At 36.9% G+C, this 21,826-nt stretch overlaps 1 protein-coding gene across 3 annotated transcripts; it reads left to right on the forward strand.

Annotated features, from left to right (window-relative positions):
- Window positions 1–147: 147 nt before the first annotated feature.
- On the forward strand, window positions 148–21,342 carry ccdc120b (coiled-coil domain containing 120b). Of its 3 annotated transcripts, none has more exons than XM_081357256.1 (11): window positions 148–225; window positions 12,525–12,639; window positions 12,730–12,831; window positions 13,184–13,314; window positions 13,834–13,941; window positions 14,019–14,139; window positions 14,825–14,881; window positions 15,008–15,164; window positions 15,251–15,352; window positions 16,947–17,960; window positions 18,842–21,342. In XM_081357256.1, exons 3-11 carry the CDS (start codon window positions 12,783–12,785, stop codon window positions 18,939–18,941), a joined length of 1,839 nt encoding a protein of 612 aa, XP_081213382.1. In that variant the 5' UTR covers window positions 148–225; window positions 12,525–12,639; window positions 12,730–12,782; the 3' UTR covers window positions 18,942–21,342. The 3 variants fall into 3 exon arrangements, with proteins under 3 accessions (XP_081213382.1, XP_081213381.1, XP_081213383.1); XM_081357255.1 differs by lacking the exon at window positions 148–225 and adding an exon at window positions 6,284–6,424; XM_081357257.1 differs by lacking the exon at window positions 148–225 and adding an exon at window positions 6,284–6,424 and having other exon boundaries at window positions 14,019–14,106.
- Window positions 21,343–21,826: the final 484 nt, after the last annotated feature.

The raw sequence follows: 21,826 nt of genomic DNA on the forward strand, positions 1-21,826 counted from the left end.
GACAAGTACGCGTGTTGCTCTTCCCTGTTTGCCAGTCTCGTTCCAGAGGTGTGACAGCGCTTTACTGTGGATAACTGGGATGAATACTAAAATGTGAGAAAGGATGTTATAATATCATTGTGCTGGCGTTATGCAGGGACCCATTATGTTTTTCATAAAGGGGAGGATGTGATCTGCAAGATGTGACAGAGGAGAGCCGCAGAAGAATATTAATTGGCATCGCAGGTCCGTGTGCATGGTCTTTTCTTACGATATCTTCTATGAAACGTCGCCTTTTCTCAAACAGACAGCATGTATGGGAGTAATATTTGAAGCATTAATCACTTGATTTATATATGGTTTTGAGATTTCAGTCAACGTAGGCTCCCTAAATGCAGGGACGCATGAGGAGAAATCTGCCTCCTGTCGTGCCAGATTTCTAGGACCTTTTTGGTGCTAAATGTTTGTATTAAAACGTCTTGTCACTGAAAACCAGCGTTCAAACATTCTCTTATCGTCTCATTCATCCAGCATGTAGTTCTGCTGATGAAAGCGTCGCGCGTGGCTTTAAATGGGATTTTCCGTGGCATGTTGCTATGCGATGGATTAATGCTGCAAAACAGTCACACGCCTGTTGTTGTCTTGGATTGATTAACAGTAAATGTGTCGTAAATGTGTCAATGTATGTGTTATTTCGGGTAAGCCACAATGATCAATATTGCGATACTATTTATCCATGCGTGTGTCTCAGTTTGATTCATTATAAATGATTCGAATCTTTTGAATCAGTTACAGTAAAAAGATTTGTTCAGTGACCCTTTACATCGCCAGAAGTCTCAATTCGGAATAGCATACTAGTCTTACTATGGCATAAGGATATAAACTAAAGTGTACTAGTATGCTAGCTAGGCCTACTATGAATTCATTTTGTGTGTCTTGAGTGAGTCATTCAATCGATTCATTACAAACACCGAGTCGTTCGAAAGTCTTATCTTAAATTAAAAATTTTCGTGAGGCTACAAATCTACCAAAGGAGTGATTGAGCTTCCAATTTCCCCCACAAGTGACAAAGGAAGCAGCTCTATTAGATTTTTTGTTCTTTTACATCTACCATGGCTATGGTATAAAAACTACCATGTAAATATCATCAATAGCATCTACAGAATTAATTTAGTATATATCAAAAACTAATATCATCGCTGTACCGTGATGCCACCACAACATTTTTTTTAATGTAAGAATTCCAGCATCAGTGAGTTTTATTTTATTTTATTTTATTTATTAATATTTTTAATTAACTTCTATTTTTATATATTTCATTTTTCATTTTAGTATTTTAAGTATTTCTATTAAACTTACATTTATTTTTACTTGAGTTTTAGTTTGAATCATTTTAGTACTTCAAATAATTTTTAGCGATTAATCGCGATTAATCGCATCTAACATAAAAGTTTATAAATATAATGTCTGCATACATATTAATTTACTACTTTTGATTTGATTTGAATGATTTTTCTCATTTTCGTTGAAGTTTTTCATCTAACATTTAGATTAATTTTATTTCAGCTACCGAAAAACAAATTTGAATCATTTTAGTTTTAACATAACAACACTGACCCGCAGCCAGACAAAAGTCACTCATGCCAAGTCTTGTAGAGGTGTGGCAATTATATAATGTGGTTTTGTTTTACAATGCTACTTTCCTCCAGACCACATCATAATGCTTAATTTGTATGACGATCAGCAGATTTGCCCATTCATTCAAGTGAGATTCACATAATGAACTGCGCTTCTATAATTGAAGCTCTTGAGTTGAGCTCCCTCTCTCAGGTCCCACTATGTTCACCGCTAGCTGAGGATGGTGTATGTGGTTTGAAGTGTCTAGACTCTGAGTCACTCTGCTTTGCAAAGCACAGATTTCTTGCTCCATCTAGCACTGTCAAGAGTGTATTTTCAGCAGATCTCCTTTTTTTTGACCTCCTCCCTCTCCAGGGTGCAACAGCAATAAAGAGTTCAAACTGAGTCAACTGTGGCTTGATGTTGTAGCCATGTGTAGACAAGCAGGCACAAAAGACTCATGCTGGGAATTTCAGGGTAACATCGTTTAAGCCTGTTATATTTTCAACCCGTCTTGCAGCTTGCAGGGTTTTGAAATATGTTAGATGGAAGAGACAATATATAGAGGCAGCAACTACATGCTGAAAGGGATCATTCACATCAAAACATTTATGTATTGACAAAAACAAAACATTTTTCATAATAGCTTCTTTCGTGTTCCACAGAAGACAAAGTCATGACAGAATGATGATGGCATAAGTTTTAAGTTTTGGGTGAACTATCCCTTTAAAGTCTTGAGTCATCACCACAAATTACAGTGCAGGGTGTGAGTGTTAGTGTCCAAACAAATGGCTTTCTGTTATCTGTCCAGCTGCCATGCTGTCTGACCCCAGGACAGGGTCTGAGGTGGCAAAACTCTGTCTCCACCCCGGCTAGGCTGTGAATGTATACATGTTTTCACAGAGGGATTTACCACAGTGTTGCCAAGCTGTGGTCAGCTTTGTTGCAGACTGTCTGTCTTGTCTTTGTTTATCCAGTAGCAAAGAAAACACGGAGGGAAGAATTTCATCTTTGGGTGGACAAGAAAGAGGAGTTGAGCAATTACTCAGGCAGAAATAACACAAATTTAAGCCGCCATTCGACTATTCTACGAGAGATTTAGCTTCATGTTGGGTTTTGTAAGGCTCTGATGTTCTGTAGAACATTGTTTCAATCTCCAAATTGAAACAGTTTTTCATCTAAGGATAATAGTTTTACCTACTTGGCATGTTCACTAAAGCTGCACTGAAGTTCACGCTTGTTCAAAATATTCTAGACACCAAGAGATATTTTCACTTATTTTAAAAGACCCAAAAATGTTGTTCCAAACCTGTATGACATTCTTACTTCTGTGGAACACAAAAGAAGATGTTTTTAAAAGTATGTTTTTGAAAGTAAAAACTTTCACCTTACAATGAAAGTCAATGGGGTCCAACGTTGTTTTGAAGCTTAAGGGCAGAAAAAAGTCATACAGGTTTTTTGTTGTTGTTAACTTTCCCTTTAAGAATGAAGTTAAATAAGAATTAGAGGACATATGATCTCTAATACAAACATTTGCATATTAATGGACCAGTGACATCGTCATAAGTCACAAATGTTGTAGGAAAGCTTTTTGTATGTCACTTACTTTATGACTGACTATGAAAATAAGAATATACACCTATTCAATATACTTGTTTAATGTTCATAGAAGTATGAAGGGTGACTGAATAAGCAGACTATCTGTTAAGTCTAAGCATATGAAGTGCTTAATAGGGCAGGTCCTTGATTCTGTAGCTATGGGTTGAACACAGTGATTGTTGTTTGACCCCTGTAACCTGATCTGCAGACATCAAAGTGAAAGAGAGTAGAGGTTGGCAGGACAGCAGCTGGTTGTTCTTGAGAATCAGATGTAAGGAGGAAGGGTCACTCCTGTTCACTTGCTAAGATGAAGGAGCCGTATTTCATTATATTGAGCACAGTCATCTTTTATTAGTTTTGCCCTTAACTAATGGTCTTTGATATTACTTTTGACAACTTTGTTCACAAATCACTGCTATAGGGTTACAATCATTAAGGAATAAAACAGACTCCACCTGCAGTGTTTTTCCTTTTATGCTCATTAAGTTTAAAGTGCCCCTATTATGCTATTTTAAATTTTGCGTTGGAGGTCTCCTACAACAGGTTTACATGCATCCAAGGTCAAAAAACACTTTAATTTTCTTATAATATACATTGCACACCACCTCTTTTCTCACAGTGTCTGAAACGATCAATAAAGGATTCAGACTCTCGAAACCCCTTCTCTGCTCTGATTGGTCAGATGGCTCAGTCTGTTGTGATTGGTCTACCGCCCAGCGTATTTCTGAAACAAAACGGCCATTACCATATCTGAATTTGGCTTCCTCAGCACTTGTATACGCAAACAGTAACAATGGCGTCGGTTTTACCCTATCAAATCCAGCGTGAGTCCTCATCCTTTGGAAGTGCATGCAAAATGGAGTCACAGCACAGAAAACAGCGTCTTCTCGACATGTCGTCATTTTGCTACAACATGTTGCTTCTCAGCTAGTGTTTGCGGGCTAAGTACTAAGTAGACGTTGTTTGCGGTCAACCAATGAAGAACATAGGCTGGTATTATGCAAATTTATTGCAAACCTACTTAGATATGTTATGGATTTGAGACTGGAATTGCTGACAACTCGTTTCGGCAGTTCAGAATCGATTCTTTCTGTAAGGAGGCAATAACTTTATTTGGCGTGCACATTGATCTTTAAAACTTTGCAGACCTTTTACATTCACAAACAGCTATATTACACACTAAATAAAAGTTAATACTCGATAAGGCATAAGGGCACTTTATTGTGTACACTTATTTTATATGTAAACTTTGTTCATATTTACAATCAAATTGTTTTAGAGACTACACTCCATGTCAATTAAATGTGTCCTCAATTATGTATTTTTTTTTACTTACAAAATGCATGATTACCCTCAAAGCATGCCCCATAGATGATGCTCAAATACTTTTGCCTGTGACCCAGAAACATTCTTCATTGCATCTCTGTTGTATTTTGAACTCTGAAGTGATGCAATGGCCAAAGAAAGACTGAGAGTGAGAAGGAGCGTAATCTCCCAGCAGTAATCCTCTGATTCTTTGTAGTGCCAGAGCCCTATTGGTGTGCTAAAACAGGGCAGTGCAAATGAGAGACAGGTCATGACAAGTCCTTGGAATTGCCTTTGTCTACTTTGAGAAAGCACTTCTCCCCCAAGCGCTAATCTCAGCCCCTCCAATTTCTACTACAATAAGGTCTCATGGTCACAAATAGCGTCAGATCCCTCTGCTATTCCAATTCACCATGCTGTCGTGTGCAGGAAAAGTGTGTCATAAATTTCTAGGCTGCATGTTCGTTTCATCATGCTCATGTCATTTTATATGATAGTGTTGCAGCATTTGTCAGACATTCTAACCGATCCCATGAAAAAAAACGTTAACTTTTTTAGAAGCTAGTGATTTCACATACATTTTTACAGCATGGAATGTACGATTCTTAGAAGATCCAAAGCTAAATTTAAATGTCAGGTAATGTAGAAAAAATAAAAAATAAAAAAAATAAATTCAGCAAAACATGTACACTTCTCTAAAACATCAGTTTAGCCAAAAAAGAAATGCAGTTAGCAGATGGAGGTGTACAACATTGCAGAGAACTAAAAACAAGTGTTCAATGTGTCATTTTTAGTGCTCGAAAGCTCATAAACTCATTTTACGTTCCAAATTTTCTTTGGTTGACTCTTTAATAAAAATGTCACCTAAAAACAGACTGACTTTGCACTGAATCAAATAATATAATACTTGATTGTTTTAAAGCTTGAAAAAGTCTGTTTAAAAAAAAAAAAAAAACCTGTGGTATTGTCACAGTTTTTCTTCCAAAGCACAGAAGAAAGCTGAGAGGAATGCTGCTGCATAAAGGAATAGTTCACCTAAAAATTAAAATTCAATATACTCACCCTCATGTCATTCAAAACCTATGTGACATAATTTCAGCTGTGGAAAACAAAATAGGAAATTGTGAAGATTGCACTTTTTTAATTCAATGAGAATGCATGGTGACTAGAGGTAACGCTTAAAAAAGGACACACAATTTTATATATATATATATATATAAAGAAAGAAATATTTAATTTTTTCAATTCTTTTAAATCAATTTGCTATTTTAAAGGGATAGTTTAAAGGGATAGTTCGGTAACCGAACAGTTGTTGAGCCCCAGTTTTTTTCATAACCTACTAATTGAAGTCAGTGAGGTCCATGAATTGTTTGCTATCCATGTTCTTCAGAATATCTTCTTTTATGTTCTGCAGAGTAATGCAATGAGAGTATACTTCTTGTCTGCGACGTTTAAATTAGAAACCATATGGTTGTTACGGACGCCACAGTCTCACCTGTCCGCTTTTCAGACCAAACCATCGAACTTGCCGACATAATCTGCATTTATATAGCTTATTTGGACTTGAATTCGATTTTATATACAGCCGATTTGCCTGGACAGGCCCAGATACAATTTATATGTAACTTAAAATGTATAATAAAATTTACTCATGTATTTTTAATATTTTATTGCCATTTTATGAGTGTGTAACCCCCGTCAGCGCATGGAAATGGTTTCGTCCTTGTTGCCTTTAGGGCTCGTAGAAATTGCTGCCTGAGCTGCTGCAACGTCTGCAAAGAAGAAACGCGATAAACATTTGACGTCGTGCATTAAAGACAACTTTCTAGAGAAACATGTCAATTAAATCGGACATGTAACGAAATAAGCAGCTGCTTTTCTCTCATTTTTTCGGATATCTTCTAAGCGACTTAATTCGGTCAAGGTAAGTCTTTAAAGCACATTAAAGCAAAAAGTTTCTCCAGTAGCTCAAGCGTGTCACGTGATAAATAATTGCAAACAAAATGTTAGTTAATTGGAATTATTTTTTTGCTCTCGTTTGACTTGCGTTTGCTGTTTAGTTGATGGTGATATGTGATAACAATCTATAAAATGAAAATCTCAGCCAAGTAAAGCGGATCATTAATATTCACATCGCTTCAATCATATACGTTGATTTTGTGAGTTCTTCATTTCAGGTCGTTTGACACTTGGATGTCATGTAGATACTCCAAATGCATTGGTGTCACAGCTGTGTATACAGTCTCATCTGCCACAGCTGTCATTAACATGTCAATTCACACACTCTTATATTTTGTTTTATTGATGCTTGTCAACAGAAACAGATCATTCATTTCGAATAGACATTTTTTTTCCTATTAATAATTGTTGTCATAAGTTGTTCCAAACCTGTATAACATTATTTCTCCCATGAAACACAAAAAGAGGCAGAAGTTTACAGTCACCATTCACTTTGATTGCATTTTTCCTCTGTGCTGCTGAAAGTGAATGTCTGAGACTGCCATTCTCCCAAACACCTGTTTTTGTGAATGTTTTCCAGGTTTGGAATGACATCAAGGTGAGCAGATTATATATTTTTTGGCTGAAGAATGTAACCCTTTAACCAGGCTTTACACAAGCGGCGACTCTACGGCTACGCTATACCAAAATTGTACCTCAAAATTCAACTTTGAACTTTATTAATATTACATGATATACACAGGCCCATGAATATGAAATCTTGTAAATGCTTATACAACAGCAGAAATGGGATCAGCCTAACATGGAACAAACACTAAATATGAATATGAATTCTCAGTGTTTTATTTTTCAGAGATTTCTATCACTATGCTTGATACTGTAGTTGCATTTTGGTATTTTCCTTTAGTATTTTTTTTTTGTCTAATTGTTATTTGTGAGACAGTAATGGATCTCCGGTTCTCTTGCTTTTCCCTCTCTCACACTTTATCTCTTTCACATATTTTGTCCCAGGACATTGGGTGCTTTGTCATCAAATTCCCACAAATCCCTTGTTTATATCTCTCATAGTTCTCTCTGAGTCAGGTTTTGATCTCGGAGCATTTATCCTCAACTCTCCCCTCCCATCATGCTCTCTGCCAGCTCTCTACAAGAGCCGAGGTGTGCGATATCTGCTAGCATGTGTCTGCCAGATGTGCTCATATTGTTTTGAAGAATCTTATTCGTTCAGTTGTTCTGTTGTGGAGTATGAGAGCAGCTTTTTTTATACATATTTTTGCCTTTTTTTTTTGCATATATCCCTACTTGCACTTGCTCTTCTTTGTTGTCTGTTTACCCTGCACATGGTAGTTTTATGTCTTGTTTTGTTGTTGGGTGCATTCCCAGCCATCCATCGTACCACATGACCCACGCCACTTCCTCATAAACAAAAACACATTCTGCTTGTTCTGTCCGTCTTGCCAGCAGGCTTTATAACCGAAGTGTGATTCATGAACAGACTGTTTTGTGCCATTTGGCATGTGGAATGTTTTGTCTTGTTTGTGAAAGTATAGTGGATTCAAATACATTTTTAAGTGGATGTCAGTATGCAAGTTATTTTAATTCAATATTTAAAAAATATTTGTTCAAGATTTGCAAGCGTATTGAGTAGTTGTGTCAATAATGTTTTATTTGTGATAATGCTATGAAATTTTGCAGACTTAATTTTTGGCCAGGCTGTCATACAAAGATATTATGAATACATGCAAAAAACGAGAGAACCAACTAAATATTAATAATTGATTATGTTAATTTTTGCATATTAAAAATAAAACTTGTGGCTGTAGTTTACCTCTTTTTTTTTTTTGCCAAATACTTTTGTCAGATAAAAACCTTAACCAAGTTTAGTGTTTTGTTCTTCCCTCATATTTAAAGGGGTGGTTGATTATGATTTCACTTTTTTAACTTTAGTTAGTGTGTAATGTTGCTGGTTGAGCATAAACAACATCTGCAAAAGTTACAATGCTCAAAGTTTAAAGCAAAGGGAGATATTTGCTTTTAAAGAAATTGTTTTTTAAGGACTACAACAAATGGCTGGTAGGGACTACACAACATTCCTCCCGGGTTAGTGACATCACTAACCCTAAAATTTACATAAACCCCGCCCGTGTTGAGAAGAGGAGAGTTGTTGTAGTCGAGCACATTTGTAAGTCTGCTTAAGCTGTCGCATCCGTCTTTTTACAATACAGTACGTAACACAAATGCACTAGCATGTCACTCTGTAGCAAACCTGTCAACAAATCATAGAAAAATTCAGTTAAGATAGTTGTATTCATCTTAACAATACACAACAATCAATATACAGAAAAACAGATTTCTAAAATAAGGTAGGCTATAGGCCACAAATCTGTGAGTACAGTTTGCAAAACTGAACTGAACATGGCTAAGAAACTGGTCCAGCGGGTGGAGTTTACTGGTACTGAATATTACACATCACCTGTGTATACTCCATTAACTGGAACAGATTTTTACTGGAACTGAATATTACATCCAAATATTGTTATGTAATCAATCAGCATATTGTTGTGTAACTTCACTTATTGGAACAGTATTTCACAATTTTTCACGGGAACTGAATATTACAAACAGCTATTGCGAAAGAACGATTTACAAAACAACGATTGCGAAAGCGTGCACGGATTATGAAATTGTTCACTGTTACCTTGTACGTAGTTTTTTTCTTTCTGTATAGTTCTATTTTGTTAACAAATTTTGCTTTCTATTTTGGCTTTCTCGTGTGTCCCTATTTTTGTTGTGTCCCTTTTGAGCCACGGGGCGAAACGGGTACGGATTGAAAAACTAAAGCAACTGTAGCCTACGGTTTACAAATCTGAGCACAGCTGAGACTTTTTCTCTGGTATACTTTTGGCGTAGGATATTTATTTCCGTCAAGGTCAGACTGCGATGTCAAATGTATTCCCGGGAATGAGTGATGGGCTTTCCGCTTTTAAAGTTTTATAAAATAAGTAAGATATGGCTTGAATGGTTTAAAAGCATTAGCAAGAATAAAAGCGCATCATATAATAATGTAACGCCATGCAGCCAAATGATGACAGAAAAAAACGGATGCTGCGTTAATTACATTAAATATTTACTTACCACTGAGTCTTTTCCCATTTCTGTAACGCTTATTCAACTTCCCGCGTCTTCTATTACCTGCGCAGATATTGACGGCACAACTGGATTGTAGGTTGCCAGGTTGAGCTCACAAATGGGTTGAAATTTGTATGATGTGTTGATTGCGCGAGTAGGATGGGTTTCATACAAGATCTGGCAACTGGACAACCTTGGAATAATATATTGATGTGATTATTCATATAACAACGTTTAGGCCATACAAATTTAGGGAGTTTCACGGGAGAAAAAACAAAACGGGAGGGGGTGGGAGATGGGAGATGGGAGACTCCCGGGGAAAACGGGAGTGTTGACAGGTATGCTCTGTAGGCATCTTACAACAGTTCCCACACAAGCGATTTTATAGATTATCTTGACAGAATATACTAATTGAGGATAGTTAACTCCACATCAGCAACATAAATTCATCAACTAACCATTCAGAAACATCCTGTTGCATTCTACTTGTCACTCTTGAGTCTCTCCAGCATTGTCCGACTCCAGTTTAAACATAAAAGGCAGAACAGTTTCTGACATTTTAGTGCTTGTCTGTGAGGTAATCGGAGCTGCTAAGACACACACACACACACACACACACACACACACACACACACACACACACACACACACACACACACACACACACACACACACACACACACACACACTTTATATACTTTATTTGATTCCACATTACAACAGATTAAAACAAATCAGCACATTGTTATGGATTATACAGTTCTAAGGGTAAAGGAAACATCGCCTTTTCCATATAAACATGCTTCCTATAGTTGCTGAGATTGAACAGTACTTTGCCAACTGTTTGGCCCCTGTTTTAGAAATCCCCCCAATGCAAAGTCCACGGATCGCCAGGCTGTGAACATGACCTAGACTACCAAACACTAGCACAATAAAATGGCATTTGTACCCAAGGTTCTCAATGGTCGATATCAATGACTGATATTTTAGAATCTTAGAGCAGTAAGAGTCCTCCATAAACAAGTCAATTGCACATGACGCCTCAAATAGTGTACCTGTTTTGCCATTCTGAGAGATGTTAACAATATCTGGTGTATTAGCAATTCCTAAAAAAGTGTTTGCAGGTGAGATAAACCATTCAGAAAATGCATTTACGGCTGCAGTTACGACGGGTGTTTGTCACACACACATACCGGCATCTCCACAGCTCCATACCGGCGTGATGACTCCGACTTCCAACCAGATGGAACTGGATAAATATTCTGAATGTTCTGATCCAATCTGACTTCTGACCTGTAATGCTGCCTGGATCATAATCATACACTGTTCGTTTGTTGGCCAGAGGAGAACTGGCCCCCGACTGAGCCTGGGTTCTCCCAAGGTTTTGTTTCTCCATTCTGTCACCTGATGGAGTTTTGGTTTCTTGCCACTCTTGCCTTGGCTTTTGGCTTGCTTAGTTGGGGACATTTAATATTCAACAGTATTATTGATCTGCCTTACTTAAGGTGGACGATGATGCAATTTTCTTCTAGAAACAAACTTTGTTGTATTATTTTCATGTTATCACTGTGAAGCTGCTTTGATACAATCTGTAATGTAAAAAGCGCTGTAGAAATAAAGGTGACTTGACTTGACACACAAGCTCTTGAAGCTCCGCCCTCTGTGCCGGTAGCAGCAGCTCATTTGCATTTAAAGGGACACACACGAAACGGCGTGTTTTTAATGATGTTTTATAAACAAAGTTCGGGAGGAGCACGTTCAAATAAGCAATCCAATCTACTCGTCATCAAACAATTACGTCTACCCTAATCAGCATGACAAGAAGTATATATATATCCACACTGTCAACTCACCTAATATTCCTTGACAGTTTTTTCAGCATCCCTCCACCACCCCGACTCCTCACTCTTGGCTTAATCTTTACAGCCAGGAATACGGGGGGAGTACTCTGGGTTCGGGCCGAATACCGAGCCCGGAGCCCTCTCCTCGGACAGCACGCCAAATACGCATTTATTCTATCTAACTTATTTGTAAGTGTGAACTAGTGAACTGACCCTCAAAAAGGGACAATTTAAACATGCTGTAAAAAAAATGTTGACCTAAAACTTCACATACACACTCTTGGGACAAGAGAGACTTATTTTACATATTGTAAAAAGAGGGTATTATACCACCCCTTTAAAATATTTTCCTCATATTTTGATGACTTATTCGAACTTGTAGGCTCACGAAAAACAAATATCTCCTCCGGACATCACTTTTGCCCACTACTGTAGTCAAAGTATATAAAAATAAATAAATCTGGAGATAAAATTTCAGTGTTTTTTTATGGCATAAAAATAAGAATTATTTCAGTTTTTTGAAAGATTTTCATTAGTGAGCTCAGATTTTGTGAAAATTAATTTTAGCATAGCCTGCACAATATTGGTGAAATTGTTGACATTTGTTGTTATTTATTATGTTGCATTAATTGTTACTCATTTGTTCGAATCTGAGCTATTTGGTTGTGAGACTCAAGTTTCTGCAACCCCAGATTTGAATGTTGTTGTAAAATTGTTGGATAATCTGGGTTTCCACAATGATCTTATATAAGCTTTCACTTTCACACACTCGGTCATGTTACCCTCTGATGACATAACTTCCAGAAAGTAAGAGGAGAGGTAATTTTTAAATGAATGATTTACTGGCACAGCCACGATTCAAGTATAAAAACGATCACCATCTTTTTTCATTTATTTTGATAGCACTATTTGCCTCTCTAAATTAATGTGTTCTGGTGTCTTTAAATTGCATTTTAAGGCAGAAAAAGCCATTAACCTCCCATAAGCCATCATTTAGAGGACTGAGTTACAGCCAGAAGTCAAAATAGATTGATCTTAGGAACATATAGAAGTTATCACTGTATAACAATTATACTTTTTTTCTTCCACACTAAGGGCTCAGCAGTAAATCGAGAAGTCGCACTGTGGCTCCCTCCGCAGTCTACTGGGATACTGCAGAATTGTGGCCCTGAACACTGAATGACATGCCTCACATGACTCAAACTATAAGGTGATGGGAGGTTCTTCTCAGATCAGTCTCAGCTCATTGGTATCTTAATTTAGACACGTTCATTAGATATACATTCTTCTTTGTCCACAGGAGCTGAGGGTTAATTGGGAGCGAAATTCACAAGACTTCCTGAAATACATTAAATGGAGGTCAAAGGTCACCTGATCACTGCCATGGGCTTAGGCGCTCCAGGTGAGCCTACTTAAATAATTACTTGTTGAGAATTCCTTATGGAAAGCAGGGATGCACAATATATATATATATTATATTTTTGTGTTGGTTGAGATTGGGAGCTTATTTGTACCATTTAAACCTATTACTTTTAATTCTTGTATGATTTAATAATACACACATACACCCTTTTTAACATTATTAATGTCTTTACTATCACTTTTGATTCATTTAATGCATCCTTGCTGAATACAATTATTACTGACCCCAAAATTATGAAGGGAAGTGCATATTTAATTAAGAATGTTGTACCCTTAGAATGGATTTATACAACTTTGGCTTTCTGTCTCATGCACATTGTGCTCGTTCACAGATGTCAAGGGCTGTCAGGACACTAAGCTTCAAGCAGAGCGAATCGCAGAGCTGCAGGAGCGAAAACAGAGTCTGCAGAGCCTTTTGAACAGTCGTCTTGGAGAGCTGCGGCAAGTGTGTCTTCTGGAGGCGGTGAGATGGTTTTTCAATTTTGGAACAGTATTTTACTTTTAGTTAGTTGCTTTAAAATAGTATTCTTAAAGAAACAAGCACAAAATGATGACTTCAACAGTGAAGGAAATGTGCATCGAGCTGATTCACAAAGTTTCTAGATCTACATGATTTGGTTTATTCTTTTTTTTTCTCCCTCTCTGTTTAAAAAGCGAATTTTCTTATTTGATGTTTGAAGTTTGGGTGTTAGGATTTGCATTTACGGCCCTTGCACACTGAGTCCGAAATTTGCATCCGAAATTTTCGCCCGTTAAAAAATAAATACGACCTCACGTTATGTCAATCACGCTTTAACACTGCCTCTGAAACTTTCGTCCGTCAAAAAAATGGGTGTTTTTCGCATCCGTAGCAAGCATTTTGAACGGTGTTTTGACTAGGCGTACTTATTAGAACCATCTGTTCTAACGAATGCCAACTAACAGCACAATATTCCCCTAGTGAAGTGATTGAAACAAAGTTAAATTTTAAATGTCTGTACAGGAGCTCACAGGGAAGCTTCCACAGGATTTTCCTTTAGGAGATGGGGAAAGACCTCCCTTTGTTCAGCGCCGAGCTGGCCTGGCGCCTCATGTCACCTCAAAAGGAGAGGTGAGTCTGTTTGCTGAAAGCTAATAAAAGGAACAGTTTACAATATACAATAATAACCATATCTGTTTTCCATGTAGGATGACCCAGGTCAGAGAAGGCAGATGAAGGCTCTCTTCAGTGGTGCCCTGCGCCGGAGCATCGATTATGATAAAAACACATTGCACAGTAAGAGGACTGTTCATCGGGGATGTCACACGGGTAACAATACACACACACACACACACACAAGCACAAATGATATTCTGGTTAACATTGGTTATTTGGTACAAAATGCATTGGGAATGGCTCTACAGGAAATGCGTGGTAATTTCTCTTCATTATGCAAGACTTGAAAAGGACAGTGGACTAATGTTGACAGACTTTGATATTTGTAAATTACTTGATTATATGTTTTTAACCAATAGATTACTGCAACAGAACATTTATATTTAAAAAAAACTTGTATCATCAGACACATTTTTATGAATTTAATTTTATTCACAAGGATGCATTAAAATAATTAACAGTAAAGATATTTACAGTGTTGCAAAAATTTCTATTTCAAATAAATGCTGTACAGCAGCACAACTGTTTTCAACTTTGATAATAGTAATTTTCTTGAGCACCAAATCAGCATATTAGAATGATTTCTGAAGGATCATGTGACACTGAAGATTGGAGTAATGCCATCACATGAATAAAAGATAAAACAAAAAACAATATTACATTAAGCAAAAAAATCTTTCCAACCCTAAACTGTTAAACAGTAGTGTAAACAATTGTTGACTATATCTATTGAGTCTAGAAACAGTTTCATCTCATGATTTATACAATATAGACAATAATAAATCTGTTCTTTGTGCAATTATTTTAATGGAATTATTCTCATTTTTAATATTTTCAGAGGAAACTGTGAAGTCAGAAAGCAGTTCAATGTCAGACTCAACATCACATGACAATGGTGAGGCCTCTTAACATTATAAAACAATGAATGTACATCTCAATACTCTGATTCATTTTACCACACTGGCCTGTGTTTGGCAGGCTGTAACTGTGATATTGTACAACTCTGTCAACTGGTTTACAGAGGATTCTTCTCCCAGTGTGGCACCTGAGCATCGCTCCTTGTCTCACCCCCGGCTGGCCCCAGGCAGTCCTGACAGTAGGCTCTGTAGGAAGCTGTCGCCTGTGGAGATCTACTACGAGATGAGGACTCGCCGCAACTCAGCCTCAAGCTCTGTGAGGTGAGCGGAGGGGAGGGAGGGATGTTTTCACAAGCTGAAATGGGTAAGGTTTACACTACAATTAAAACTTATGAATGTTAATCCAGCCCGAGTGACTCTATGCCAAGAAGTGCATCCAATGTGGAGGGCAGAAGTGTCCCAGCCACACCGCTGTTGTCCCGCACTGCACCAGTCAGTGTCCATGTGAGGTACTAACTCTTTTCTGGCCATTCCTTCTGCTATTTGTACACTGTAGTGTCTACACTTTGGCTCTGTTCCAAAACCTAATGAGTTGCCTACTGCCTATAGGCATCTGCCTTCTAAGGCAACACCCAAACTGGCATTTGAATGGCCAGCAACACAGAAATTGCACAATCTGCAAGAATGATTCTGATATTATGGAAGCTTGTTTCCACCACAAAATAAAAAAAATTAAATGATAATTGCGACTTTTTATCTCACAATTGCGAGTTTACATCTCGCAATCCTGACTTTATTTCTCAGAATTGCGAGATATAAAGTCAGAATTGCGTGAAATAAAGTCGCAATTGCTTGAAATAAAGTCGCAATTGCGTGTTATAAAGTCAGAATTGCTGGAAATAAAGTCAGAATTGCGTGAAATAAAGTCACAATTGCGTGTTATAAAGTCAGAATTGCGTGAAATAAAGTCGCAATTGCGTCTTATAAAGTCAGAATTCTGACTTTTTTTCTCGCAATTGCGACTTTATATCTCGCAATTCTGACATATTTTCTCAGAATTGTGAGATATAAACTCGCAATTGTGAGATATAAAGTCCAATTCTAAGGGGGGAAAAAAGACGGACTTTTATTTTATTTAATTTTTACCTCGGAATAGTTTATATCTCGCAATTCTGACTTTATAACACTCAATTGCGACTTTATTTCACGTAATTCTGACTTTATATCTCGAAATTCTGAGAAATAAAGTCAGAATTGCGAGATGTAAACTCGCAGTTGTGAGATAAAAAGTCGCAATTATCTCTTAAAATGTTTTATTCTGTGGCGGAAACAAGCTTCCATAGTTTGATATTAGCTTGTTGCAAAGCTAAAAATAAAATACTCTTATAAGCATAGACAAACGCTACCATTCAATAGATAGGGGTCAATTTTTTTTATGTTTTTGAAACTTGAAAACGTATGCTTACCAATGCTGCATTTACAAAAATACAGTAAAAACAATATTATTGTGAACCATTATTACAATTAAAAATAACAAATGTATGTTTCATATATTTTAAAATGTAATTTATTCCTCTGATGCAAAGCTGAATTTTCAGCATCATCACTCCAGTCTTCTGTGTCACGTCACATGATCCTTCAGAAATCATAAGCTGATTTGTTACTCAAGAAGTATTTCTTATTCTTATCAGTGAAAACATTTAATATTTTTGTGGAAACCATGATACATGTTTTTTTCTTTGAATAAAAAGTTCAAAAGAACAGCACTTATTTGAAATAAAAATCTTTTGTAACATTATAAATGTCTTTACTGTTGCATCTGATCAATTTGATGCGTCCTTGCTGAGTAAAATAATGAATTTCTTTAAAAAAAAAATTTACTGATCCCAAACTTTAGAGCATATTACACACAAATATTGGGAATTAAACAATTTAAAATTAACTTTTACTTTTAAAACTTTTCAGTATGAAATGAAATTTTTTATATTTTAGAATTGCTTTCCCAGTCTGCCATCTTCTCACTGGCTTTAGATGTTTTTTTCTTTTTAAATCTTATTATTACCACTAATGACTTCTTACTGTCTTATCTTCTCCTTCTGCTAGGCCGGAGATGTCTGGTGGTATTGCGCTAAAGCAGTGGTGTGGCAGTCCAGATGTTCCTCAGTTTGTCCCACTGGCATCTTTGGAGGGCTCCTCATCTGAGCGCCGCAGCTGCCCCTACAGCTCCCGCGCTCGCCGTAGCAACAGCTCTGAGGCGCTACTTGACCGCTCGAGTCTCCCTGAGCCCGGCCCTCCCCGCAACGGCATGCCACCCCGAGCTGGACCATACAAGAGCTCTGAGTCCCTCACGGATGGGAAGCTTCGTCAGATATATCAAGGCAGCCCAGAGAGTCAGATGATGGGCTTTAAAGACCAAGGTCGAATGCGCTCCTCTCTTGGTGGCAGTGGCACTGGTTACAATGAGATTTTGATAGACTACATTTGGGGCAAACAGCAAAAGAGGCCCGTCCAGGCTCCTCAGAACCAGTCAACAGGACGAATCTGGCCGGATTTCTCCAGTCCTCAAACGGGCACCCCTCCGCATTATAACGGTTTCTCACATTCGCAGTTACATCTGGCTGCTGCTCCACCTTCCTATAGCCCCATGCTACTGCGGGGTCAAGAGTCTGAACCCCGTCGGGTCAAAGTGACACGAACGAAATCCTGCGGACCCTTCATCCCACAGGATGCCGTGTTGTTCTCGGCTTATGATCTGTCACATCCTTCCTCTGGATCCACGACCTCTTCTATTCCCAACCTGCTCCCTCACCACACAGAGCTGTCCACTGCTGCAGCGTTCGGACGCAGGCCGCCTCAGTTCTCTCTGCCCACTCCTGAGGACTCCACCCGCAGTCTGCACAAGGCACTGGCTCTGGAGGGACTCCGGGACTGGTATCTGAGGAACGCCTTAGGCTATTCCACTACGGCCAAAGGTCATGACGGACTTTCCATGCGTCACTCACATACTCACCACCACCTAGTGCACCAGTCTCAGTCCATCCCAGCCGACCCACTGTACTCTGTGCACCGTCAAATACCTCAGTCAGCTTCTTTTCACGGGCATCCCTTGCATGCCAGGTGAGTTTTTCACATTTCTCTTTCACCCCACATCAGGGCTCCCATGGTTTTGGAAAAATATCAGAAAATTTTAAATAATCATGGAAATGACTGGAATAGTCTTGAAAATTAGTATAGTAAATACAATTTTATAGCTAGTCATGAACATTTTGATTGATCATAAGGTGTGGGAACCATGCTACAAATATGAAATTATAATAATTAGTATTATAGCAGTGTTATAAATGCATACAAATATAACCCTTTTTATAATTTATATTATATTTCATCGTACCCTAATATATTGTATGTAATATATATTAGGGTAAGATCTTTTAAATGTTTTTAAAAGACGTTTCTTATGCTCACCAAGACTGCATTTATTTGATTAAAAATACAGTAACAACAGTAATATTATAAAGTATTATAACAATTTAAAATAATGGTTTTCTATTTTAATATATTTAAATGTTTTATTTAAAAGGCATTTATTTTTAAGGCAATGCTGTTCAGCAGCCATTACTTCAGTCTTCAGTGTCACATGATCCTTCAGAAATCATTCTAATATGCTGATTTGGTGCTCAAGAAACATTTCTTATGTTGAGCTGCTTAATATCTGTTGAAACGAAATTGTTTGATGAATAGAAAAGAACAGCATTTCTTTGAAATAAAAATCTTTTGTAACAATGGAAAAGTTTTTACTGTCACTTTGTAATAATTTAATGGATCCTTGCTGACTACTATATATATGTATATATATATCACAATTGTAAAGAAAAAATGTATTATATTATTAAAATGTTATTATTATTATTGATTGAATAGTTTAGCTGTATATTAACTAGTTAGATATTTTCTGATGCTGCCATTTTCAGTGTGATCTTCTCTCTTCATCATGGCAGGTCCGTGGAGCTCTCTCTCTACCCAGAACCATTCCCCTCAGAGGGGAGCACTCAAAAAGAGTCCGGCTCTGAGCCTCCTTCACCTGGAACACTGGTCTGACTGGCAGCCAACACACCCTAGGGCCTCTAATGCAACATGTTGCAAAATCCAATGCAAAATGTCACCTTCTTATAGGGATGCACCGGTCTAAAACTGTGCTCAAGTACTAGTACTCCTTAAGAAAAACTGATATAATTCACCCTTAGTTTGTAGCATAAATGCTGTAACACCAAGAAAAAATGACAGCAGAACAAAATAGCATTTGGTTGGAGATATTGAACATTATATATATATATATTATAATAATTATTTATTATTATATAAATTATATATATTTGTAACAAAGTTCACGTTCAGGGAAGAAGGAGGCGGGAACCGGCGAGCATTCAACGCAAAGTTTTAATCATAAAATAAAGAAATAAGAAAACGAAAGTAAAGCAGCAGCTCCTCATGGATGACTGCCGCATATAAACGTAATAAATACCAACATTAAAGGCCAGGCCTGGTCCTCTCTCATCTTGCACTGTCGTCACTCCTCCTTTTATCCTTCCGGAGCTCCTCCGCGGGACTGGAGACCTGTGTGACGCGCAGGTGACGCTCATTAGCACTCGCTCCGTTCCCACGGCTCTCGACCCCGCTCCGCTTGCCACAATATTATATAAATTATGCCATTATTTAAAAGTACAATTATTGTACTGCATTCATCCCTATTGATTCATCCCTTACATTGTTCAGCAAACCAGGAGGCGTCTTTAAACGACACAGAACTGAAATAGTAGATCAGTGTGTTGGCTGTCATAGATCTAGTGCTGCGCTTGATTGTAAACTGGTGTTTACAAGATACATTTTGTTTATTTTTCTCCATACTCTGTGTGTGTATTAATGGGATGTTATTGTAATGTAGCTATAATTTGTTTTCAAAATGTAAAGTTAATCATCTCCACTTCATCCTGAGATATATTTATATATTTTCAGAGAATAAAATAGATTATAAGATATATGTATTCTTAATTACTATTTTGTAACTAATATGTTTCAGGTTAACAGTCATTTGATTATATACAAGAATACTCTAAGTTTAATGAACTCATGCATTTTAATGTACTATAACAGCAGTGAATGTGTTGCATACTTGTTTGTTTATATCTATATATCTAAATATCTATATGTAGCTATGAAGAGTATGATAAAAGCATTTCATATAGAGGACCTTGAAGTGATGAGCTTTTTCTCCTGGAGAGCTTATATTCTCTGAAGTTCTAGACATGCAAACAAGCATATGCCTGGTCTCTAAAATGAACTTTAAAGCTCTAATACAGGGATTTATACCATTAAGTCCACAGTCATCGATTCCACAATTTCAAAGAACTCGAAAAGGACTGTTGACCTAAAATATTGTGATCTTGAACTGAAATGGCAGTTTTGAGGCCTGTAAAGGCAAGTAAAAAATAAAAATCTTAAAACTTGCATGATAAGATTTCAAAATGAAATGATGCATCCCTATGAAATCCTTTACAGAGTCAGAAATATATTAACATTTATTATAATATAATATATAATATTTTTTTTTATTTAATTGCTTTTTTGTTTCAACAATTTTGAGAAAGAAAATTGTTTGCATATATTTTATACTTTCAAGATTAGTCGCATCCGACTTGGCAACCCCTTCAATTGATATTCTACAGATATATCTGAGCATTTACTGTCGTTTTCATGTTGAGAAGTGGCATAAGCTGGTCTTATGTTTGCACTTTTTGGAAGCAAAATACCGTATAATTGTCTAAACCAGTCAGTATGTCATATAACTAGTTTGGAGACTTGTTTTTAAGTCCTTTTGTTACAGTTCCTGAGTTGGTGGTTTAGTTTTTCTTCTTTAGATTGCTCCTGAAATAGTAATTCTGTCATTACCGATTATTACCCTTGAAATCAGAAGAATTTGGTGTCCACTAGTTAAAAACAAGACTGTAGACTAATGTTAAGCCTATGTATTATCGCTAAAACGGCAGAACATAGGTCATATGATGGTTTAAATTTCAAATGATGATGCTTTATTTAATACTTTGTTAATTAGACTTGAAGAATTCACGTGTATTTACTACTCTTCATGTTGCTGGTTTGTGAGGTGCCTCAAGCTGGTATCTGAAACTCATGACCAAACAGCTGTGCATTGCTAGTCTCTCTTAGTGTTTTTTGGTGACATAAATGTCTGTACTGTAATTAATTATAAATAACGAAAAATACCTATATGTAGCAACTTGAAAAAACAATATATATTGTATATTTATGAACTGATCAGATTTTGTATACATATTTATTTGCATAGTACACGCCTCTTGTTTGTTTACACCAGCGAAAGAGACTCTTGTTGTCATCTTTATGAATGACACCCTGTTTTGGCTTTAAATTGTGCTATCATTGCAGCTTTTAGAATCATAAATGTATTGCTAGATTTTTTTATATACTGTTTCCATTGTTTTTTTAGGTTTTTTGTTTACATTTCACATCAAGATGGTCTGTTAGGTGGCGGGAAATCATAATAAAGATCATGATATAAAGTCTAATCCTTTTCCACATTGTGTCACTCTTTTTCAAAGATGAATCACACCTAAGTGTATATTTTACTTACAATTCATCATGTAAGCACAAATTTGGGGTTACACAGTACATTTTGAAAGGCTGTTCAATTCACATTCCTTGTGTTTATCTTTGGTCTTTGGTCACATCACTGCATGCCCACTGAACACTTGGAATGTGTTGGAATCTTTTCAAATTGGCGTACAGTTAGTTCTCTTTGATACATGCTTCATCTTTTCTAAAATATATTCATATGTAACTAATTTCTATATGACTAATCCCATGTTTTAAGCATAAATATAACAATTTAGTAAGTTACCTCAAATCACTCAACCCCTTTTACTCATGGTTTGAAATGCAGAATGACACGC

This window comes from Scardinius erythrophthalmus, assembly GCF_964197995.2.
Source record: "Scardinius erythrophthalmus genome assembly, chromosome: 25".
Lineage (NCBI taxonomy): Eukaryota > Metazoa > Chordata > Actinopteri > Cypriniformes > Leuciscidae > Scardinius > Scardinius erythrophthalmus.

What these genes read in the sequence shown, in the direction of transcription:
- ccdc120b (XM_081357256.1), top strand. Translation starts at nt 12,783, where the DNA reads ATGGAGGTCAAAGGTCACCTGATCACTGCCATGGGCTTAGGCGCTCCA. An exon ending in CATGGGCTTAGGCGCTCCAG is followed by an intron (nt 12,832 to 13,183) that starts GTGAGCCTACTT and finishes GCTCGTTCACAG; the next exon opens with ATGTCAAGGGCTGTCAGGAC. An exon ending in GGGCATCCCTTGCATGCCAG is followed by an intron (nt 17,961 to 18,841) that starts GTGAGTTTTTCA and finishes TCATCATGGCAG; the next exon opens with GTCCGTGGAGCTCTCTCTCT.